The sequence below is a fragment of the Pogoniulus pusillus genome, chromosome 3 (assembly GCF_015220805.1).
Source record: "Pogoniulus pusillus isolate bPogPus1 chromosome 3, bPogPus1.pri, whole genome shotgun sequence".
In the NCBI taxonomy this organism is placed as follows: domain Eukaryota; kingdom Metazoa; phylum Chordata; class Aves; order Piciformes; family Lybiidae; genus Pogoniulus; species Pogoniulus pusillus.
In genome coordinates this window covers 19,773,789-19,798,062 of record NC_087266.1, presented here as the reverse complement: position 1 = coordinate 19,798,062, position 24,274 = coordinate 19,773,789, and the positions used below count along the sequence as shown (strand labels likewise).

The following is a 24,274-nucleotide window of genomic DNA, read 5'->3' as shown; positions in this document are numbered from 1 at the left end:
GACAGCCCTGGCTGGGGGGCGCTGTCCCTCGCATGCGGATCGTGGAGGATGGACGTTTCCAGGGTCTTCTTCAGTAATCTGCGCGACCTGTGCCTCACGCTAGAGAAGGAGGCCAGGCAGCTCGATCAGGCCTTACCAAAAGAGGACACAGGTAAGAGCAGGACTCGCCTCGTCTCCCTCCGGAGGAGGCCGAGTAGGCAGAGGCTGGGGCCTCTTACTCCTAGGGCCTCAGCTCTGCTCCGGGGCTCCTGCAGGCGTGTCCGCCCCACCGAGCGTCAGACCCCGAGTCTGGAAGGTGATCTGGAGAGTAGCTCTCGAGGATTAGTGGTGATGGGTGCTGCACCGGGGTTCTGCTGGGGCTGATAGCTCTGTTTGAATAGCCCAGGAGGCGGTTGTTCCTCGGCAGTCCTTAATATCATAGTATCATCAAGGCTGGAAGAGACCTCACAGATCATCAAGTCCAACCCTTTACCACAGAGCTCAAGGCTAGACCATGGCACACCTTGAACAGCTCCAGGGACGGCGACTCCACCACCTCCCCGGGCAGCCCATTCCAGTATCTAATCACTCTCTCAGTGAAGAACTTTCTCCTCACCTCGAGCCTAAATTTCCTGCCTGAAACGCTTAAGTGCAGATGGGCCTTTAGTGGGCTGATAGTTAGAGGATGGGCCTGAGAGGAGCTCGGTAGGATATTACTTGGGCTTCCACACTTACTGTCCTTTCATAGAACGCTAGAACTCAAAATCCCACCACTACTGCTAAGCCACTACCACTAAACTAAGTCGCTAAGTAACACATCCACGTGTCTTTCAAATACCTTCGGAGGTGGTAATTCCACTACCTCCTTGGGCAGCCCGTTCCAAATGGCTTTGTCAGTATGTAGGTGATCCACGTGTCTTTCAAATACCTTCGGAGATGGTCATTCCACTACCTCCTTGGGCAGCCCGTTCCAAATGGCTTTGTCAGTATGTAGGTGATCTTTCATCACGAGTACAAAACCAGGATGAACGGGGAAATACTCTTCATGAGTTGAGACAGGGAAAGGCATTTGCAGGGCTTGTTTTCTTTTTGCGTAGGTAGCTCAAGCATGTGGTAGGATTTATTGTTGTGCCATGATTTGTCACAAAGCAGGTCTTTTTTCACGCTATTTACATTAACTTTGATTTTATTATTTTTATTGACACCTGATGCATATGTAAGTGAACAGCTTTAACATCTACCCACATGAGAACCAGAGGGAAGAATGAGGCTTTTTGGTGATGTGTGTTTTTCAGTGGTGTCTGTATAATGTCTTTTTCATTTTTATCATTGTTTCGTGTTCAAGCTCTTTAAGGATTAAAAAAATAACATAAATAATCGTTGGTAGCCCAGGGACATAGCTATTGTAGCAACATCTGTGTATTTTTTTTTACAGTATTAGCTGCAATGGTAAAATGAAAGCCTATGCAATTTCTGTGCAAATAGCAGTCTCATTCTGTCCGAGGTACTCAATGTGAGGTAGTTTCTCCTTGTTTTTTTCAGTCTTGTCTCTTCCTCTAATGTGACTTCAGCATTTCTAATACAGGCGATTATGTTCTGGTCTATACTAAAATACTCATCACTCTTTTTTTTCTCTCCTAACCCTTTTTTTGTGAATGTGCATATGAAAGACTATGAAGATGAATCTCCACTAAGAGTCTTACATGACGTCCATTGTGAAATCAAGACTCTGAAGGTATTCTTCTAAGCTGTTTCCTTGGTAAATTGGAGAGGGTGATTGTTCCATAGCCTTATGTTTTCATCATTAAGCCACAATACAACCTCATTAGTCTGCAGTTCTGACCTTTACTTTATTAATTTACTTCTAAGTCGTCATAATGGCAATGAATGTCAGGGTAGTGCCCAAAAACTTTTGAGTAACTTAAAGCAGATTTAGCAGTATGTATTAGTTTGTAGTCACTGTTGTCACTTGGATCAGCAAAGGACAAAGGTAATTGGAAAGCTGTAGCTGTGCCAAGCACCCGTGTGAGCCGCAGCTCCCTGGAGAAGAATTTGTGATCAGTGACTAGCACTGAGAACAAAAAAAAAAGTCTACACAGAACTTTTAGTACCTTCAGCCATTCAGTTAAACTTGTGAAGAATGTTCTTTATTTCTTAAGTGGGAAAAATGATCTATAGAAACAATTGAAAGATAAACTAGGGTATAAACTTGAGGTTTACTATCTGCTCTGTGTTGATGTTGAGAGGGAATAAGAGTTTGAATTAATTGCTGTTATCTCTTATTTTTATGGAGGAAAAGCTTATACTTTTGTTTCATAAGTTATCAGTAAGTAGTTATCATAGTGTGAACTGTCAGCTTAGCATAACTTTTCAAGGTTTTTGTGCACTTATGCCCTATATATGCCTGATATTTTGTTACCTAGTAGGTAAGACCTACACTTGCTGCTTATCTTCATCTGAAGTTCAGTACTTATTCACAAAACACTTCATGTGTAAACAACTACCATGTGGTGACTTGAAAATATGTATTTCTGTGTTTCCTTTCCCCTACTCTACACCCAAAGGAAGATGTTAATGCCAGTCTTGGTAAGAGTTGCTCTTCGAAACAAGAAATTCATCATTTTATGAAGGAAAGTGAAACAATGATGCAAATAAATGCATCCAATCTTGGAAAAATAAGAGAGCTGTTCCAGAAATACGGCTACAAACCACATGTCAAAAACTCTACAGGTATTATTTCTTAGCAAAAAAGCTTATGAAGACAAATGTAATTTTCTAAAATACTTTTCTTTATCTTTGTGTACATTTCCATTACTTAAGAGATCAAAGACTTCTGTGTTATTTACTTTATAATAATATCCAGAGCATAAAGGATCCTGTTGTGATTGGTGCTATAAAAAATCAAAAATACAAACTTAGATGTTCTGGCATAATTTAAGTCATTGCTTGGGGTGTTTTTTCCTCCACTAACAGTTGTATTCAGAAAACGTGTTAGCAAACATGGTTGCATAACCCAGAGACTTGCGCTGCTTCAGTTTCTTATACGTGGTAAACTGTTGTAGCTGCACCTAAATTAGTTGGTATTCACACATGATGATTCCATTAACTCATATCATCACAGTGGAAATATTAAAATAATGTGCTCTGCAACATAAATGGGGTGAGAGAAGCATGTATGGGGACTAGGTGATGTGTGGCAAGCAGTATCAGCTTGATCATTGAAGGGATGCATCTTTTGTCTGTTCTTTTCATTAGTATTGTGTTTTAGGTACACACATTTCTTATCTCAACCTATTAGTTCTTTTTTTCAGTTCCCCTCCCCATCCTACTGGGGAGAGGAGTGAGTGAGCAGCTGCGTGGTAGTTAGTTACTGTCTGCCATAAAAGCACAACATTGCTTCAGGTTTAGTGCTTTAAAGTGAAAGAAGGAATATTTTTATTACAATAATATTTTTTCATTCTGCTTGGTTGGGAAGTCTCAGTTTGTTTAATAAGTTCTTAAAATTAAAACTTCTGACTTTTTTTATTATTACTTTTCTCAAGCAGAAGAGAAGGAAGAAGTTAGCAGTTATTCAACAGAGTCTGTTCAGAGTAAATCTGATGAAGAAGAAGCAGATGATGTACTTCATCTTCCACCTTCTACTGAGAAGCCACCGGTGCCCGAAGACCCATTGCGTAACCCCCAGCTTTCTGATTTTGGTCTTTCACAATACGCTTTCTCCAAGCCTTGGAGTGATATGAAAGAACAACCCCCAACAAAAGCATATCAAGCACATTCAAATAACAGGACTCCACTAAAAATGCCAGCTCCTGGTATTTTACCCAAAACACCTAAATGTAGACTGAAGATGGAAGATTATGAGTGTGCAACACCAAAACTTGAACACTTTGGCATTAGTGAACATACCATGTGTATGAATGAAGATTATACAATGTCACTTATTCACAAAACAGCTCAGGCAGTCACAAAGTGAGTAAATTAAGTTCAGATTGATTCTCTATGCTATTTTCTGTAGTTTCTTGCTGTACTAATTTCTCACTGCTGTTTCTCTTCTTTTCTTCAAGCACATCAGTCCCATATCTCTACCACAACTCTGTACATATTTTTTCACGTAGCCTTTACAGTGCCAAATGCTGCCATGAAAGACATTTCTAGTGTCTTTCCCTGACTGCACCATGATAAGAATCTCCCATACACAATGCATTTACAAAGGGGAGATGTACAGTATGTTTGTGATCTTTTGCTTTCCTTAACCTTGAATTTGAGGGCATGTGGTCTGCAATAGATATTACATAGTAAACTTAAAGATTTCAAAAGCTTTAGGAATGTAGATCTGCAAAAACCTTCTAAATCATTCAGTAAAATACCTCGTTGTAGGAACATTGTATAATCTCTCACTTTCACTTTACAAACAGCTCTTTTTACTCCCATCTATTGAAAAGACATCCTCAGATTTTCACTGCTGTCATTAATGTTAAAGAATGTGCAGCAGTGAGGTGTAGAATACTGTAGCAGTAGGATTATTTTTCTGTACTACTTAGGTCATATATAAGTAGTTAAATCATGTTTATATAATTGGTATTATCCAGTCAAAAGCTGACGGTACAGTATTTAGAAGAAACTCACTGTTGTGCAACTAAATATTTGGTAGAGAAATGTGATGGTTTGGGCATTAACCCGCTCCCCCCCACTTTTGGAATTGCCCCAGCTGACTCAGAAAGGCCTCCAGGAATATAAATGAAGCTATTTATTTTACAGCAGCAAATATACAAGCAGATATCTACAGTATATACAGTTATATACAGAAGTATACAAAGGATAAACAATACAGAAGCACAACTCCCCTCCCAGAAACCTGAGTTCCCAGGAGGGGCTCTCAAACCACCCCAACACCTTCCCCAGCCCCTCTCAACCTTACCCCAGTTCCCAGGAAGAATAGAGGTGCAGCCAAGAGGTTAAGAAGGAAGGTTAGTGGCAGTGGGGTTAAGTAGATGTGACTAGGTCTGAAGGCAAAGGCAGAAATGAGAACAAAATGGAGAATGTTATCTAATTGTTTTCCTTCTTCTTCCCAGAACTCTGAGTGACTGTGAGAGGAGTAGACACAACCATCTTTACCTTTAATAACCTATTATCTAGTTCTCCTTACCAAAACATTCTAGCTTGCTTCAAACTAGCACAAGAAATTATTCAAAATAAGTTGTGGAAATAATCAACCTTCTTCTGTTGTGTTGGGCTTTTTTTGGGGTAATCCTTGATATTTGCAGTGTAGTCACAGGTGTGCAGTTCTTCAAAACCAAAAACTTAAGTGGCTTTGTTCCCCAAAGATACAGTCTTCTGTAATGGTTAAATTTTGTGTGCAGTTGTTTTTTAATTGTAAGATCACTGAGGGGAAAAAGTGAAAAGGTACATTTTCTTTTAAAATAGTTTTGGGATCTCTCTTTTTTTAACAGTTACATAAATAGTATTATATAAACAGTATTTGAATCATCCTAACAAGAAAACTGTCACTGAATTCTGAAAAATACAAATTTAAAATCATTCCCTCTCAAATAATATTTTGAGAATAGTTTCAGCTTATTGAAGTCTTCATACTTTTGATTTCTATAACTTTTTGTGGGTTTGTACTACTCTTCCTATTTAATGAGAACCCTTCAGCTTTAATTATGGCTGTAATGTATGAGTGGATACATCCACAAACGTAGATTCTGTTTGTGTGGTCTCTAGTAAAACAATTAGACAATCCACGAGCGATGCTTGTATATAACACCAAAAAAACCTCACCAAATCATGCTGTCTTCCATACCTCTGATGATAACATTAAAATCCTATAGAGAATTAATCATAGCATGATTGCTCTTTAACACATCACCAGTGTTAATGACCAAAACAGTTGGACACACACTGATTGTAACCAAAGTGAGTGTGAATTCAGGATGTGGTATACGCGAGGTCATGAGATTAAGTCGTTAGAGTAAAAATGTTGTTTCTCAGCTTATTTGTTTTGTTTCTTTGCAACATTAAGTTACAGTTAGCTTGGGGTTTGACCAGAAAGGTTGAAACAATTAAACAGTTTGTTATTGTCCGAAACTACTCATCTTGCACTATGAGTAGACTCAGCATATTGAATGAGCAGAACACTAAGCCGGCCAGAAAAAAAAAAGACAAACAACAAACTTAATAAAAGGAAGATTTATTTCCCAGTTACACACTGGATAATGGGCAGAATCTTTTCCACAGGGATCTCTCCCCCTCCTTCTCCCTCCCCTCCCCCTCCCCTCTCCCTCCCCCTCCCTCCTCTCTCCCCCTCCCTCCCTCTCCCCCCTCCCTCTCTCTCCTCTTTTTTTTCCCCCTTCTCTCCTGCTGATTTGTTTAATTTGAGAAGGTTTGGAGCCTTGGTTGGAAATCTGTATATGTTTGGTAGTTTGGGGATGGACTGAATATTTGCATGCAATAGAACTTCTACGGTAGACTCCTAGATAAAAAAAATCCATGAAAAAATCATCTTTGAGGAAATGAATTTTTGACTTGCATGTTGAAGAAATACTAGAAAAGTCATCAAGTTGATAGTGTTCCTTTAGTTGTGATTTCTTCATACTGACAGCTAATTGAAGGGGTTGATTTTTTTCAGGTTAGTTAAAAATGTTGATCATGAAATGAAAGTATCAGAAATGACATCCAGAGGAATCATGGTTACTCCTAGGCCAAGACAAAAAATGACAAATGAGAATGGTAAGTTAAAAATATGCAAAATAAATATACATGTGTGGGGGTTTTTACATAATGCATATGTAAGAGCATTGTAAACACATAGTAAACTTTTAAACTGTTTCCTGTTAATACAGAGTCACTCACTGAGTACTAATGTATAGAAAATTAAATGTTCTATGGAAATGTTTCTCACCTCACTGTAGATTTTTGCTCATTCTTCTACTCTTATCTAACTAGAATTATCCAGAGGGATGCATGATTTTATATCTGCAACTTACCCTTACTTGAAATAAAATGTCTGTTTTGCCAACTTAGCCTTTTTGTTTCCTGTTAGATCTATTTAAAGATGGGGGAAAAAACTGCTTTCAATGATGTTTATGAGACAGTAACTTGGATCTCAAACATCTTTGAGAGGAAACTTAGTATCTTGTCTTGAAAATGTGAGCGTACCTGGGAGCCAACATAGTGGTAACTAAATATTTGAGAAGCTACAACACCGTTGTTTTAGTTGGGCTTTCTCAGTTATTGTTAGTAATGGGACTAGATTTTTTTCTTACATTTGCTGGTTTTATGTAGTTCTGTCATATGGTTGGTTCTTCATACTAAAAATATCAGTTAAAATGATACAGGTGTCTCAGAGGGTGCAAATTATGAAAAACTAATAGAAAACCAAACTGGATCACTGTAACTAATAATATTTATACTTGTGTGTGTAACTATACACTTTTTATTTCTCCTCCCTTAATAGCAGCAGCTGACTGGATGACTTCTCCTATGGTCTTTGTGTTCTGTACTCCTGATGTGAAAATCTCTCCCAGAACAAATAGTACAGTATCATCAAGGTCACCAGGGACAAATGAACTGCCGCCTCCTAGCCGGACAGAAACACCACGATGTCCAGACTTTGAAACAAGATGGCTAGTAAAAGAAGCTCAGGTAGTAAATAGTGATTATGAACGTCTTCACACACCTTTTACCACAAGCAGTTTTTCACTCCAGTGTTACTTTTTCTTACATCATTGTGGAAAATCTCTCTAGTGGTAATTATGTAACAACATTTATTGAGTAGTTTAACTGAAGGCATTTAATACCTCTTTTGCAGCAAGTAATGCAGAGGGAAAAGATTCAGTCAGTGACAAAGAATGATGCAACAACCAAAAAACCCACAGAAGATAGAATTCCTTTTGCTGTGAGCTCTGACAACTATCTTAAACGTTTTGAAGACCCTTCCCCTCCCAAAATAAAGTCCTATGATGAATTACTTGATACTCCACCACCTCCAGAAATAACAAGGATACCAGATGATGTTCTACAGGTTAGCTAATAACTTTTTTTTCCTAAATAATTTTAATATCAAAATAGTAAAATTAAGAGGGCTTAGGTCTATCAATCTTATTTTCTTCAAAAAAGAGTTCTCTGCTACTTAGTGAAAACATAGAAACTGTAATCCTGTTTGGAATTCTTAGATAAGTCTTTTTATTACCTTTTAATTCCCTCTAGATTTTGTCCAAGTATAATTATAAATCAGACTCTTCTACAGACAAGGAAAATGGAGACCAAGGCAGGAAATACTACAAGATAGGAAAGTGATTTCATCAATTACTGCAACAAAGAGAACAGGTATTGAGTTTTACAAATTTTGTTAAGTGATTTAATTTGGAGATGCTACAGAAATGCTTTAATGTCTTCAGAAATTCATGCAGCTGCTTGCTTTTCAGGTACCCAAGTAACTCTTATTGCTGTGACTAAACTACTTTTTGCATGGCATCTGTCTGCCTTTATTGTACAGAACAAATAATTGTCGTTTACTGTGTGGTTTATTTGTGCCAACTTTAAAAGAAAAAAAAATAAAGTAGGGTTTTTTGGGGGGTTATTTTTTTTACTGCTTTATCTGTAAAGTACCACTATCTGTGAAAGTACCACTGAATGCTTTCTTAGTAAATTTAGGTAATTAAACTAAGAAAATGGAGAAAACTATAGAAGTGACCCAACTAATTTCACGGTTGTTTTGGCAAAACCAATGTTTTTTGAAATGCAAAGCCACATTATGAACAATACATGAGCTGAAGATAGTCTACAATAAATAGTTATCTTTAGACAGTGGAATAACTGCTTTAAAAATAAGCAATCCATTTGAATTGAAAGAAGTTTTTGTGACATCTTGATCAAGTGCAGATATTCCAAATTCAAGGTAATGTATATCTTGTTTATCTGTTGAAACTCAGGATCAGATAAGACTATTTAGGTACAAAGTACAAGGAGCTTGTATGGAGTCAAATCATAATCACTAGCAGCCCAGAATGAGACTGGTAAAAGTAAGTATCTTAATATACTTGCAGTTGGAATCCGTTTGAGTAATGAAATAGAACTAAGCTATTACTGTGCCTGACTCCTTTTTTATTATTTTCAAGATTTAAAGAAAAGTTGATTGTGAATCTTTGACTAATTCAAAATATATTGAGACAATAATTTCATGAACCCTTCTGAATATATTTGCAGAGAATATCCTGGATTTTTCAAGCCAAATATCTGAAATCAAGCTCAAGTCCATGTTGAGATTTTACACATTTATGGATCTTGCCACTGAATCATAACAAGCTCAAAAGGCAAAAGAAGTTACTGGTGGGATGAAAGAGCTGTTTGGCAATGTTTTGGTATCTAGTAGTCATAGGAATTAAGATTTTTTTTTTTTTCTGCTAGAGATTTTACTTTTGCCCACAAGAAATCCCAATTCTTTATCCTTATTTGGAGCCAGTTTGCACTTTACAGTGTCAGATATTCTTTATGGTGACTCCAGGAAATACTCCTACCAGCTGTACATGGTCTTCCTGTGATAGATAAAATTCTGTTATTTAGATGAGAGCTGGCATGCAACACGTGAGGAGGAGAGACTGTTCCAGGAGACTGGGAGAAGTGTAATACACAGCTCCACTTTAAGTCTTCAGGATATACAGACAGACGGAGATGCCCTGAAGTGTCTCTCCAGGTGCTTAGACTTACTTGCCCTGCTAAAACATAGTGAGCAACAGAGCTGGTTTCCTGCTATTCCAGTCATTCTCCAGGATACATGTACCTCAAATTAACTGTTTAAGTTTATTTTGTATTATTTCTGGCCTGAGCACAGTCATTTTTCTGTGATAGCTTGTGTTTAGAAATATGGGTGTATTACTATGTGTGGGTAGTTGAGCTTTTAAATGCTAAATAAATCTGTCTTATATGTTTGGTGGCTGCTTGGAAAACTATAATCGCTTGCTACTGTGAAGTGACTTACTTGGTCTAACTCGGCTCCTTCAGGGACTAAAGGCCAGACCTGCTTCCACCAGCCTGACAGACTAAAACCATTTAGACTGGATCTTAACTATGGAAATTCATGTCTTAAAAAGGTACAAAAAAAATTGCTCCAGAACAAGAACCTTTCAGCCAGGCAGATTTGCCAACACAAAGCTGAAGGAGTTTTGTAGCCTGCATTCTCTCTTCATAGCACTTCATGGCTGCTTTCTTGCCCTGACACAAGCCAGATATGCTAAAAGACTCCATTTAACGTGAAACAGAACAAGAAGCACTTGTACCATGAACCTTGTTGTATTTCCCCTTGGTTTCTGTTGTGGGTTTATGAATGGGAAGTCTTAACCAGAGAGACAGAAGTCCTCCATAGGGCTAGACAGGACCCAGGAAACGGTGAATTGTTATTCTGTTCCATAATTCTGCTCTCTCTCTAAGCTGGCTGTAGGGTCAGCTCTTTCCCTTTTCTCCTTTCTTCCTGGGAATACATAAGCTTTTATCTTTGGTATGGGGGAGGATTTCAAGCCTATCTGTAGCCTTGGGCAGCCTGGCTACATTTTTCTACACAAATCTGGCCTGGTTGGGCCTAATGTAGGGAGGCATAGAGGGACGTTGTGGAAAGCTTTGGTTATTGAGGTTCTGTGGTAGGCTCAAACTGGAGAACTGGGCCAGGGATAACCATGGATTTGTGCATTTCATATGTTTCTGTACTGGTTTGTTGTTTGTTGTTTTTTGTTTTTTCTTAATTTAAACTTCCAGTTCTTTCCAGTCTGATGTGTTTTTCATTAACTCCTTTGAGCCGAGTTGAAGAGCATCTATCTGCTCCCTAAACCCAAGACACCTTCAATTAATGAAATGCCCAAAAGAGGCTGTAATTGCCTTTTCCCTAAACTTGTGAAGTTTGCACTTCACTGTCCTTTTTCCCCATTAGGCAACTATAGAGTTGTACCTAGCCCAGCTGGCATTCTCACTGTCAGCTACTCGCATTGTTTTTCTTGCCTATTAAATATTTTCTGCTATATTTTCTAGCATTTCATTAACTAATATGAAAGAGATTCAGTTAATACTTTGAGATACAAATGGTCTTTCAGGTTTCAGTAAGCCTTAAGCAGTAATTTGATTATTGTAGGTGAAAGAGGGAAAAGTGGGCAGAAGCAAAAAGTATAATCAGTGTTGGAAACTGATCTGTGTCCAAAAATAGCTGGAGAGGGAAAGGCTTAGGGAAGGCCTTATTACCATATGCCAGTACAAAGAGTCACATGGAAAAGGAAGTATAATGGGTACAAGCTACTCCTGAGAGATTCCAGTTGGACTCCAGGAGGAAGTTTTTCACCATGAGAAGGGTTAGACATTGGAATCAAGGAAGTAGTGGATTCCCCTACATTGGACAGTTTTAAGACACAGCTTGCCAGAGTGCTGGGCCTTCTCATTTGGACTGTTACTACTACCCAGAAAGGCTGGAGCAGATGATCCTTGGAGTCCCTTCGAACTTGGCATTCTATGATTCTAAGAAATAGTATCTTGCAATGAAGGGACAGTCCTCACCTGTAAATAGGCAAAATTGACTCAGAGTACAGTTCTGTGTTGCACCTAATTTAGTTTAACTGGGGGCTGCTTTCACAAGAAGCTGTTTCACCAGTTCTCCTGCAGACAATCTCAGAGCTTTGCAGTTCTACAATTAATTCCTTCCATTTGCCAGGTGACCAAAAATCTAATTAATTTCATTTTCTCTTGCAGTTTTTCCTTCCTAGCAGTAATCTCAAACTCAACTGTTGCCTGTGTGAGCATTAGGTCAGATGTAAGGATCATATCACCTAGAAAATAGCCTGCAATCAGAAAAGATTGAACTCAGCACAAAAAGGTATTTCAGTATTTACAGACATTTGAGAAGCAACCCAAAAAGCATAGCATTTATTTTTCCTTTATTTCCTGTGGTGGTATGGGGTTTTGTTTGGGTTGTGTTTTTTTAATTTATTGAATGAGTCAGCTAACAACTTCTCTCCATAATCCCATTTGTTGTCAAAGAATCACCCTGGTTGTTCTGCCCAGGAAGCCTCTTAAGATGGTCAGTGCGTTCTTCTCTGTTCTTCTCTTAGAAATATTTTGCCTGAGGTTAAATACAAATACAGATCTCAACAGTGAAGTGAAACTTCCCAGCTAGCTGTCCAATGGATAGATGACAAGCATCACATTTAGTGCCTCACAGTGTGCTTTTACTGATGTTGCTATAAATCATTGGAGCAATAAATGGAGTCCAGGCTTCCTTGGTTATTTAAAGCATCATAGATGCTTCTTTTTCTGTAAGTGTTCTGTAGGATGTGATACTTGCTTTGTTTCTTGTTATTACTGTTCCATGACAGTTGCATGTCTTCTATCAATAGCTGTAGTTGATGTTGGAGCTTCCTTCTGTTTTGGGAGTACCTTGTTTGCCCAAGGGACAGCAAGACAGATTGTGGCATTTGTAAGGAGTGGTGACAATATCCAATGGCCACACTTTGGAATCACATGTACATTAGTCCACAGGAATGCAACCTACTAGAAAGACATAAGTCAGTGCTGCCTCTGTTATCTATCAATTTAAATGTGAAACTTCATGCTATTTTACAGTAATATCCACTCCTGCACATTTTTTTGATCTTGTCTAATTCAAGTTAAAGAGGTCTCTTTTTTTAATTGCAAATGATCTATAGAAGAAGACTCTCTGCTACATGAATGTTTCTCCTGGGGAGAGATAAAGGAAATGGTAGTTTGCAGAATACCCAACAGAAAGGTGTTCAAACACTTTCATAATTTTTGATATAATGCATTCTTGGTTTAAAACCCTCTAGTTATGCTCCCTAATGATTGCTTATGCAACTCTTGTAAACCAATTTAAGGCCTCGCTGCATGGTCCCACCTTTCCTCACCCCAGCTGCAGGTCCCACACCTTCAGTTGCGTCACTGCAATAGCAGCTGCAGGGGAAGCCCTTCCTTGCCCAACCACCAGGAACTAATTGTTGTTTTCCAAGGTTAAACTGTTAGTGAGCTCTATGTGCTGACCCACATCACTGCTCACCAATAAAGGCCTTGACAAGTGTTGAGACAAGAAAAGGGAAAGAGTAGGGAGAGTGCAAAACAACACATCCTCTTATCTCTGGCAGATGAAGTTGATCTGTGAATTGTATCCTGTCAATTGCTTTGGTACAATTCTCAGAGGCTGTTCTGTGAGTGCTTCCATGGCAGTTGAAGCAATTCCTCTTCAACCCTCAGGACACATCAGTCCTGCTCCCAAATCTGCCCTTCTCTCTCCCTCACCCTTGGGAGAGTGCTGTGATTTGTTCCTACCCATGCTGGCTGTTGTGACGTGCTAGTGGGGCTATATTTCAAACCTTTAGGTTTTCCTTCCTTTCAAGAGTTCCTATAAGAATTGCTTGTCAGTTCAGTTCTTAACCAAAGGCAACAAGAGTATGGCATGCTTGCCAGCAGGCCTCAAGCTAGACAAGGACTGTGGTAGAGTACACAGCCCCAGCTGAGCAGACAAGTATCATGCTACCTATGAGATACCTCAGGTATCTCACTACCTGCTGTCAGTGTTGTGGGATGCTTGTGTGCCAGGTGCTGTTCTTCAAATGCCCTACCTAAAACCACTGATGGGGCTCTCCTGTCTTGTTCTCTGAAGCCTGGGTATGTACTCTATGGCTTTCAGCTAGAAGACCTCAGCAGAAACCTAGAAACAAAAAGGTCAGCTGTGCTTATTTAGCAGTGTTGTGCTGGCAGATCTCACAAACGTGCACCGAGGACGTGAGAAAAGTGGATTCAGACAGCATAGGCAACAGGGTTATCTGAGCCAGCTGCAGTATGGGGGCCTGTTAAAGACTCCCAAGTCTCAAGGCCCTAACTCATGTTTGCCTGAAGCACAAAGTAAGGAATTCATTCTTCACTAGGAGCAGCTCCACCAGAAGTGCCTTTGAAGATGTCACTTCCAGCATTCACTGTATTTTCTTGCTAGGTGTTGAAGAGGTCAAGTGAGTTGTTAGGCAAGGATGTCTACTTATGCATGTCAGTTCTGTGAGACTGGAAATACCCCAGGGAGGGTCTCAAACACCTCAGACCCTCTGAACCCAGCCCTTAGACACTTTACCTCCAGTGCCTTGTCCCAGTGTGCTAGCCAGGCACCTCCTTCTCATCACAGATCATGGCTGGGCACAGTGCCTGCTATGCACAGCACAACAGGGGTGTTTTACTATTTATGTTCCTCAGGGTCCTGTTGTCAGAGGAGCTGATGCTATTTTTGAACCTAGCTGATTTGCTGTCATGTCTAGACATGGGGTTGAGAGAAGAGCAGAGGTAATTGTATTGCTTTGGGTTTGGCAGGCTGCATCTTAGCTGTTCTTTGAATGTGACCATGGCTGTTGTCATTCATCTGCTCTGATACAAGAGTGTTTCTGAGACCTAAAATTTCCATGCTTTCCATAGCAAGAGAACTTGCTGATAGCACTTAATGTTTTCCTGCTGTATCAGGGCTAATTCTACTTTTGACTAGAGCTGTAAAGCAATACTTAAGCCTCTACAGCTGCTCAAGTCAGACATCAAATATGGTGCCAGAGCAAGGATTGTGTCTGATGCAGTCCAGGTTATTGCCAAAGCAAAGTTGTCTTAGCTTCTTGATTAGGGAACTAATCAACCCAGATATCAGCTTCTGTACTAGAGATGCAGGCAACCTCTCCTAAAAGCACTGCAGGATAACCGTGCTAAAGATCAAGCTGCCACTGCAGGGAAGGAAATGGTTACTCGATTGCTGTTCTGAGCGTACATCACATTCATGAACCTGTAGTGGAGGGGTGGTGAAAGCAGCAGGGGGTTGTGAAAAGGGAGCCCTTAGTTTAAGGCCTGAACATGACAAAGAGGAGTCCTTTATTCCTCTTATGATAAACAAAAGCCTGTCTAGCACTTAGCAGGAACAATACTTAGGTATTTGCAATGAACCATACCTGAACAGGCAGGAAAAGCACATGAGAAGGAACACAGAAACCTGAAGTCCTCTCTAGGAGCAGAGCAGCTTGCAGTAACTGCTAATGAGGATTATAAAAAGAGAAATTAGGTGATAGTGCCTTGGTTCCATAGCATGGTCCATGTGACCATGCTGCCTCCCCCAGGGAAGGTGTGGAGTTCTTCTCCAGGCCTTGCCAGGGAGCCCAGCTCATACTGGCAGCTGCCAGAGCCAGGGATCACAGGAGGTGGAGACCTGCACGAGTGGCCCAGTGTTTGTCAGTGGTTGAAGGCAGATAAAAGCTGAGCCCCTCTGAGGAAGTGCAGAGACAAGGTGAGACCTGGAGAGAAACCTGCCAGAGTGAGTGTAGGTGTGGTATCCTTGGAGGGGCCTGGGCAGGAGGCAAGAGCTGCCTGCTGTCTGGGGTGCTGTGTGAGTTACCTCTGAGAAATTGCAATGTCAGGAAACCAAAAACTGTCATGCTAGGTTTTTGCTTTACACAGCTGGGAGGTAAAGAGCTTTGGGTAGGTGGGTTGCTGGTGAAAAAGTGCAAACATGAACGAGTTGTGTCTCTTAAGGTCTTCAGCATTCAAAAATAAGAGGAAAAAAGATCCGGCTGCTTTGATGAAGGATAAAAAACAATTAAATTGCTGCAAACAAGGCAAGCCTTGTGGATCTGGATCTAGTGTTTTCTGCACCACATTACTGTTCAGTTTTGAGATCACTATTTTGTTTCCCTGAATCGCTGTTCTGTACATACTCTGCTCTTTAAGGACTTACATCCTTCCTCAGCTTTAACAATGGCTTCAGAAGAGACATACAACCTTGTTCCTATGGGTAACAGTTCCAGCAGTACAGCCAAGCCCCCTTCCCAGAACAACTGAGTCACAGACAAGGTCACTTGCTCCTCTTCCCGTATATATTGACTACATAAGAATTATCCCTAAAGATAATTAAAGCAAAAAGCAGGACACAAAAATGAGGAAATGCCCATGTTCATGTGTAACCCTAGTGGCAGGTCTGTCCTTGCCTTCAGTGAGAGGCTGTGCAATTCCATAATTACATGCTGGTTACTGTACAACTCACCTCAATTACTAGGCTGCATGGATGATCCACAGCCCACTTAACAAGAATGCTTCAGGTTTGAATCAACATTTAAAGGTCATTTAATCTAACCTCTCTGCAGTAAGCAGACATCTTGAACTGGGTTAAGACTGCTCAGGGCCCCATGCAACCTGATCTTGAACATTTCCAGGGACTGGACTTCTACCACCTCTCTAGGGCCACTTGCTATAGCACTTCACCACTTTTTTGTCCACTGAGGTCTGCAAGGTGACGCTGCTGATCTAGAGCTCATGATCCAACACAGAGGCAGCAGGGGCCCCAAGAAATCACCAAGCTGTTAGGACACATGGGCTCCTCACAGCAGCAGTATCTTGGAAAGCATCCCTTTTACTCTGGCTAAACATCCCACCCATCCCACTTATGGCCACACTAGCTTCATTGCCACTTTCAAGATCAGTGCTTTTTAAAGCAGCATTTATATTGTATTTTCTTCAGCACTTTCGAAAGAAGAGTGAGACACTTTTCAGCCTCCTGTCTTGGGGGAAAAAGTGACTCAGATGCATTTAATTCTGCAAATGAGAAACATTCATGAAGGCTAAAATAGCAACTCCCTAACAGAGAAGCCAGAGAAGGGGGCGGATAGAAAAGGGTGAACTACTGACAGAACTCAGCCCAAGATCCCTCAGGCTGTACTGCATACCATGGGCCTCCTGAAAGAAAAAAGAACATAAATCACAGCTCCTGAGAGAAAACATGCCTTGTCCTCAGCAGACAGATCACTTACTTCAGGCTTAGCCTCTGATCTAAGGCCTCTTGCCTTTTTCTCAGCACACAGGGACATAATGTGCAGAAAACAAGTACCTGGCTCTCTCCAGACCAGCTGGATGCTCTTGGTCAGCTGGCAGAGGCTCATAGCCCAGGGACAGCTGGAGCCTGCTCAGACAAGAGACATCTGCCTGTCTCAAGATCTCCCCCTGCAGTGACAGAAAGAACTGGCAAGCATTGAAATAGTCTCAGACTTCATCCTGCCCTATGGGATTTGCTGCGAGATGGGGCATCCCCTTCATTCTATTTTGTAAGAAGGTACCAGGCAACATCACACAGACCAGCCATCCAGTTTCCCCATGGACAACTGAGAACGCTTAATTGCCCTTTCCTCTTAGATTCTAGTGCTGGCTGCTGGACACCCATCACACCCTCAATCTTCAATCACTAACTTATAATGTGCAACATCCCTGAACACCTTGATACCTCACAGCTGGCTTTGTCCCAAGACCCCAGGGCTATAGTAAATTGAGAAACTGATACTCCATAGAAGCTGCAAGCTTAGTGAAAAGCCATCTTATCTAGGGCTATACAGTGATATTTGCCAAGCACAGAACAGTCAAAGTAGGGTCCAAATTTGTATGCATCCATTAGATGAACTAAAGGAAATAGACTACAGGACTCACCTTCCTCAGAGTTCTGGAAGTCAAAACCAGATGCTGTCCTCTTGATCACCTACCTCTCTACTCAATCAGCCCAGACAAAAGCTTTGGTCCTCCTTCAATTTCTACTTCTGCTTAAAAGCTAACTTCTGAATTCCTCTGCATAAATCCACTTTAAAGAAACAAACAAAAAAAACCACCAAACCAAACAAAACCAAACAGCGCCACACTATGAAAAGATTAACATCAATCTTTATTCCAAACAAGACAGAACTACAGACACCTGTAATCCTCATGGTCGTGTTTTATGGAAATTTTGAAACACCGGACACGAACTTACTGTTCAAACTATAGCAATCAGGGATAGGATGATGGCACTGCTAAAGATAAGTGTTTCTTCTAGACAAACTAAGGTTTTAAAGTTAAGGTTCATTTCTGATGCTTAAGCTTTGTCTTCAGGTGCTCCTGCTTAGCAACAAAAGCAAAAAAATAAGCCTGCTTTAGAACAGCAAGTAGGAATAAACAGAAGATGCAATCATACAAAGAAGCAACACTTTAGTATGGTCTCATGCGGCTCGATGGGGGTGGTGCACGGTTTGGAGGAGTAATTGCTATATCCAGGTAGTCTCCTATCTGGAATTTCTGAGACTGCAACGTCATGGAATCATCTGTGCCCTTCCTGCCTGACATGGTGCTGCCAATCTCCTTCACCCTGCACATAGGAGAGAAAAAGCCATTTAGTTGTCAGAGATCAACCTCTCTAGAAGTTTGAAACAGGAACTGTCATCAGTTCATGACAATCTTCCCATGCCATCTTCTGCACTGCACATGTATTTAGTTATATATACACTGGATGCTGGGATTTTCTCTCTCCAGTACCAGATGCACCAAGAAAACCTACACAACATCCTCTTTCTGATGTGGCAGTGAGGTTGGAGAACCTTCTACCGAATTAAGTTATGTATTAGAAAGAATCCCCTGCCCTCTTCCATACAGATTCAGAACAAGAACACGGAGGTGAGAGGACATATCCACTGGTTGCTGACAAAGGTTAGCTCATACTGTTTTGGAAGACAGATACTTGCAACAAGATCACTCCTAAAATTCAAATGCATACCACAGCTTGTATCAGCAGAAACAAAGTTTTATCTTGAGCTGCAGGTCCATCTTCTGACTGGTTGCCAATATAGCAACCAAAGCCTTCACGCACACAAGAACATGTGAACAATGACGGTCACTGAGCAAAATTCAGTTTGCAAATGGTCTGTTATCCCATGGGTTCTGAACTTTAAAAGTGGCATGAATGAAAAATACTTTACTGTTCCAGTGCCTGACACCTTCTATTAACCTGGAGAAGAAATGCCATTTACCTATATCCAGGCCTCTTGAGATCTGTAAAAACAATTGCAAAATTGAAGTGTGTGCCCTTCTTCCGTGCTTCTGGGTAAACTTCTTTCACTAAGCTGGTCAGCTCTTTCAGGGTTGCATCCATCCTATGTTAAACAAACAAACCGAAGTGGTTCACATTCTGAAACACATCAGCAACAGAAAAAGCTTCCCCCTTCAGCTGTAATCCAATCAGTGCAACAACTCTGCCACATATTTCCTTGTCTTTGCATACTTCTGATGATACCTGAAGAATGAATTTGATCTTGGATTTCAGCTACATAGCAAGCCATTGATTTCACAGCTACATAACAATTCCAAACAGTACAACTTGATCTAATGATCAAGTGATAAGAATTTGCCCCAGTTATTAATACCTGGGAGAATTCACCACTTACTGTACTCTGGAGGCAACGTGGCCTTGTGCAAATGTAGCCCACTAACTAACTTTCGAGTTATTCTGATATTAAGACAAATCTCTTCCCCTCCACCTAAGTTTCAACATCTGCTTTTCTAGTTCTCTCAAAAAAGTTCCTGTTTAAACAGTGAGGGCCAGCCCTTTTTTTCAAATGAGTTCATGCATTTATAGAATGTGTAAGAGTTTCCTTCTCTTGACATCTGTGTTAAAATAGTTATTAAAGGAAATGTAAAAAAAAAAAAAAAAAACAGAAGACATTAATAGTGTTTTCCATTTCCATCAAGATTTCCATTTCTGCCCTAGCAGGCAGCACTCCTCCTTTTCCCAAACTTCAACCAGACCAAGGCCAAAGCCCACTTCCATAATTTCAAGAACAAAAGGACTCAATCACCACAACTAGAGCAGCTCTAATTATACAGACTGTACAGTCACTCCAAGCTTCAATCAACCAAAGAACAGTGTGTTGATAGACAATGCCCATTCTGACTTTGCAGATGGCAAACAGCTCTGACACCATCAATAGCCTGGACTGAGTCCATAAATCCCATTAAGAAGTAAATTAGAACTGCATGCTTTGCTAACCACAAAACCAGACTTATTCAACCATACAACGTAAATGTTACAGGCCTAGCAAACACTTTGCAAAGTCTCAAAAACTAGCATAACTCACTTTCAAAAGCATTCTTCAAAACACCATAAACAAAACCTGACAGGTTTTGCAACACAGACAAAGCAGTTCTCTAAAGCAAATGTGAAAACTATAAAACGCAGCTGTTACAGTATTGCTACCTGCCTATACAAAAGTAAACACTCTGCTTTCAAGAAGCTCTGACTTAAACCAACACACCATTCACGTAACATTTCAAGCCTTCCGGGACATCTACCAAAAAAACGAGGCCATTGAGACAAAATGTAATCATTACATAGTCTCTGCACTGAATAAACTCCTTGTGATAACCACATGCCACAACATAAGCCTCCGATTACATGCATCAGTAATCGGGCAATTCAACTGCACTAAGTTTCAGTCTGCGACAATCGACTCTTAACTAAAGCTGCACTTCCACAGGCGCCAGCTCTAAGTTGCCGTGGCTATAGGCAGAAGCGTTCCTAGGGGCAGCTGCCTTTTCCCCCCAGAGCTGCCACCAAGGCTTAGCTCTCAAAGGCACTCGTGAGAGCTTCCCCATGTTCCCTGCTCTAGACAAGGCTCACGGATCTCGCTCTTGCAGCCCAGGATCAGCCAGAGGAGCCAGGCAAACTTTTCGATCCCGCCCGGTGCTCCCGTCTGCAGGGTTCCCGTTCGCCGCCGTGCCCGACGCCTGGGCGGAGAGGCCCAGGCCGCCGCACACTCACCAGGTGTAGATCTGCAGCTCACTGGAGGGCACGTTGCCGCGGGAGAACTCGTCCATACGGTGGTGCCGCCCATTGTTGGTGGTGAAGACGCGAAGCAGCAGCGGGCACGTCTGCGGGAGGCGGCGAGGATGAGCGGCCACTCACCACCCCCAACCCCCTCACTTCTCCCCTCCCAGCCAGATGCATCATGGTGCCGCCGCACTCGTTGCCGTTCCGTTGCCGTTGCCGTTCCCTCCCCGCTCCCCGCCCCCCGCCCCGCCCGGGAACGGCACAAGAAGGCGCGCAGCACGGACTCCAGCACCTTTTCCCGGTCGATCGGCTTCTCCGGCTCCTTCTTAATCTCCTCCTGCGTGACCCGCGACTCCACCGCCATCTTGCCCGACGCGCACACAGCCGCTCGCACCGGACGCCCCCGCTCTCGCGAGAGGAGCCAGAGGGCGGTAACGGCCGCGCTGGGGCGGGGCTGCGCGTGCGCGCGCCGGGTCCGCTGTGGGGCGGGAGCGGCGGAGCGCGGTCGGGCCAGTGGCCGCAGGGCCGAGGGGTGGTTTGCCGGAGGAGCGGTGGCACGGCTAGGGCTTGCAGCTGCGCGTCCACCTTGTCCCTTTCGAAGTCTGGGAGGAGTGGTGTCTCCCGGGATCCCGGCGGCTTGGCTCTGCTACGTACCCTCGGATCGCCGCTGAGTGGCAACCTGTTGCTCCTGTGCGGCCGGGCAGCGCAGGCACCAGCTGCCCGAGGCTGGTTCGAGGGCCCTCAGCGAGCCGAGGCTCTATTACAGGCAGCAGATTACTGCTTGAGCGGCGTTTACGTGACTGTACCCTACACCTGCAACCCCCTGCAAGGGGTAGAATCGCTGATGGGAGCAGAGCGCTGCATTGTCCAGCTTCCCGACTCGGTGCTGCTGTGAGCGTCTCTTCTTGTTCTGATCATTGCCTGCTTTTTATAATACTTAGAAAAGCTTTTAATAAGCTACTGATGCAGCTGCCTCTCGGAAAAGAATCCCTTCTCTCCGTATGGAGACAGACTTAAACAGGTGTCCCATGTAACCAAATAATACAGCCACTGTAACTGGCAGCTGATTAAAATTAAATTAGAAAGGGGCAAATCAGACTTAAAATTGAGCTTCTCTTAATACGACGTTCATCAAAGGTCAAATGTGCATATTTTTCATTCGTGGTCTTGTTTTTCCAATAATAGAATCTTCTTGCTGGGTTCAATTTGAGTCTGCAGTTGTTTCTTACAAAATAAGTAGTAGAGAGATCTGCACTTTTCTGATCTGATAACTTTTTGAATGTTGAGAGTTGTTCGTTGGTTATACTGGAATGGAAGGGAGGAGTTGTTGATGTGGTTTCACAGAATTTACACTTCAAGAAAAAAAGTTCTGTGGATGTATTTGTCACTTCAAGAATTTTTTCTTTTTTTTTTTTTTTTTTTTTGCTGTAAGATGTGATGGTTTGGGTGTTCCCTGCCCCCCCACACACACACTTTAGAAATCACCCAGGCTAGACTCAGCCAGTTCTGGAAATATGAATGAAGCTTATTATTTATAGCTAGCACAATATACAAACAGATATTTACAGTATATGCAGTTATAGACAGAAATACACAAGGCAAAAAAGGTAACATAGAAACACAACTCCCCTCCCAGAAACCTGAGTCCCCAGGAGGGGCTCTCAACCACCTCTTCACCTCCCCCCTTACCCCAGTCCCAAGGAAAAGTAGAGGGTCGGCCAGGGGGTTAGGAAGCAAAGTGGATTAGTCCAAAAATGGAGGGTGAGGTTAGAGAGATGCAGCTCAGCCAGCAGCCCCAGCGAGAGTGATTACTTTTTATTTCTTGTTCCTATACTTCTCAGCAGGCCTGTGAGGGAAGTAGACATCACCATTGTTTTCCTTTTACAGCTTGTAACCTAATTCTTCTCACCAAAACATTCTAGCCTGCTTCAAAATAGCACAAAAAAAAAGATGCAGAAATATATGAGCTTGCAGTGCAAAATAAATATCAGACACTTACTGGAATTGCTGAGGCTGCAGGGGAGCTCTGGGGGAGACTCCAAACTTCTGCTATAGGCAGCATTAGCAAGAAATGGTTGCTTAGGGCCAGGTCTGGATAACTTGAGTATGCCCAAGGATGGGGAGACCTCTTTGGGCAATCTGCTCCAGTGCTCTGTCACCCTCACGGCAAGGGGAAAGGAGATAAAAAGAAAAGTTGGTTTATTTTTCTTCTTATGTTTCTTTTTGTAGTTAAATTACATTTCTGATATTTCAGTATATGCCCACTGCTTCTGGACCTGTCATTGGGCACAGATGACTCTGTCATCTTTACTCCCTCCTGTCAGACATTTCTGCACAGTGATGCAGGTATTTATACACAGTGAGTCCCAGTTCTCTCAGCCCGTTCTTGTATGACACATGCTCTCTTCCTTTAACCATCCCATTAAGCTGTATTTGATGCTATATGATAGTGTTCCTACACCACTTGTATAACGTTCTGCTCATGCTTGCAGCAGGGTAGAGCACAGAGCTGTGTACCAGTATCACAGTATCATCAGAGTTGGAAGAGAACTCACAGATCATCAAGTCCAACCCTTTACCACAGAGCTCAAGGCTAGACCATGGCACCAAGTGCCACATCCAATCTTGCCTTGAACAGCCCCAGGGACGGCGACTCCACCACCTCCCCGGGCAGCCCATTCCAGTGTCCAATGACTCAGTGAAGAACTTTCTCCTCACCTCAAGCCTAAATTTCCCCTGGCGCAGCCTGAGGCTGTGTCCTTTCGTTCTGGTGCTGGCCACCTGAGAGAAGAGAGCAACCTCCTCCTGGCCACAACCACCCCTCAGGTAGTTGTAGACAGCAATAAGGTCTCCCCTGAGCCTCCTCTTCTCCAGGCTAAACAATCCCAGCTCTCTCAGCCTCTCCTCGTAGGGCTTGTGCTCGAGGTCTCTCACCAGAACCACTGAAGCTGTCAGGGTCTCCATCCTGTGATGTACTTCTCTGAATAAGGAAATTGAGGATGAATTTACATCTGTGCTGGGCTATCTTCCCAAGTAGTAAGTCTAGTGTAAGACATAAATACAACAAATGCTGAACCATGAAAAAAAACCACTCGTTAAGATGTGAAGGGCTGAAAAACCTATGCTCTGATGTTGCTGTTGATTTCACATTTCAAAACTGTAGATGTGTGCTTTCACTGCATTATTTATTAATAAAATACGTAGAGGAGGAAAAAATACATACCTATGAGGTTTCTGTGTGAATCATAAAAGAAGAAAAAAAAAAGGATGGTGAGTTCATGCTATAAATCAAAGGGAAAAAAAGCTCTTGCAGTTCACCTCTAATACAGCCATCAGCATCTGGCTTAAAATGTTGATTGATTGCACATCTAATACAAAACAAGAGAAGCAACAACCTGTTGGAGTTTACCTTCAGCTTTTATTAACTTCATTTTGTGGTAGCCTGAGTACTATTGTCCAGTTTTTCATCTCCATTAAGTTATAGCATATCATCATATTATTACCAAAGAGGATGACTCAGCCTTGTCACAGTTTGCAGGATTTGATTTCCCAGGCAACAATGGTTGATGACATTGCTAAAACTAATCATGTCTGCCCAGATAATACATGCTTTGGGCCCAGTATGTGAGTTGCCATTTCCAAAATAAATGGATCTATGTCTAGAATCAGGTAACATAA

The 24,274-nt window shown here is 41.9% G+C and overlaps 2 protein-coding genes across 4 annotated transcripts; one reads left to right on the top strand and one right to left on the bottom strand.

The window, feature by feature from the left end:
• Nucleotides 1-27: 27 nt before the first annotated feature.
• SKA3 (spindle and kinetochore associated complex subunit 3) lies at nucleotides 28-9,932 on the top strand. 3 transcript variants are annotated; one of them, XM_064171742.1, is made up of 9 exons: nucleotides 28-151; nucleotides 1,650-1,714; nucleotides 2,544-2,709; nucleotides 3,522-3,948; nucleotides 6,608-6,708; nucleotides 7,439-7,623; nucleotides 7,790-8,002; nucleotides 8,188-8,307; nucleotides 9,187-9,932. In XM_064171742.1, the coding sequence occupies exons 1-8, from the start codon at nucleotides 49-51 to the stop codon at nucleotides 8,275-8,277; spliced, it is 1,350 nt and encodes a 449-aa protein (XP_064027812.1). In that variant the 5' UTR covers nucleotides 28-48; the 3' UTR covers nucleotides 8,278-8,307; nucleotides 9,187-9,932. The 3 variants fall into 3 exon arrangements, with proteins under 3 accessions (XP_064027812.1, XP_064027797.1, XP_064027805.1); XM_064171727.1 differs by having other exon boundaries at nucleotides 7,436-7,623; XM_064171735.1 differs by lacking the exon at nucleotides 9,187-9,932 and adding an exon at nucleotides 8,406-8,669 and having other exon boundaries at nucleotides 7,436-7,623.
• Nucleotides 9,933-17,664: 7,732 nt separating this feature from the next.
• On the bottom strand, nucleotides 17,665-21,012 carry SAP18 (Sin3A associated protein 18). Its single transcript, XM_064171799.1, has 4 exons — nucleotides 20,889-21,012; nucleotides 20,588-20,697; nucleotides 18,801-18,923; nucleotides 17,665-18,142 (listed from the first exon to the last, which is right to left on the bottom strand). Exons 1-4 carry the CDS (start codon nucleotides 20,958-20,960, stop codon nucleotides 17,986-17,988), a joined length of 462 nt encoding a protein of 153 aa, XP_064027869.1. The 5' UTR covers nucleotides 20,961-21,012; the 3' UTR covers nucleotides 17,665-17,985.
• Between the last annotated feature and the right edge of the window lie 3,262 nt (nucleotides 21,013-24,274).

Bases quoted from the DNA above. Each gene is read 5' to 3' on its own strand.
- SAP18 (XM_064171799.1), bottom strand. From the start codon at position 20,960: ATGGCGGTGGAGTCGCGGGTCACGCAGGAGGAGATTAAGAAGGAGCCG. The intron at 18,924-20,587 runs GTGAGTGTGCGG...TGTTTAACATAG, and splicing joins GAGCTGCAGATCTACACCTG to GATGGATGCAACCCTGAAAG. The intron at 18,143-18,800 runs GTAAATGGCATT...TCCTATGTGCAG, and splicing joins CTCAAGAGGCCTGGATATAG to GGTGAAGGAGATTGGCAGCA.
- SKA3 (XM_064171727.1), top strand. From the start codon at position 49: ATGGACGTTTCCAGGGTCTTCTTCAGTAATCTGCGCGACCTGTGCCTC. The intron at 152-1,649 runs GTAAGAGCAGGA...TGCATATGAAAG, and splicing joins CTTACCAAAAGAGGACACAG to ACTATGAAGATGAATCTCCA. The intron at 2,710-3,521 runs GTATTATTTCTT...ACTTTTCTCAAG, and splicing joins ACATGTCAAAAACTCTACAG to CAGAAGAGAAGGAAGAAGTT.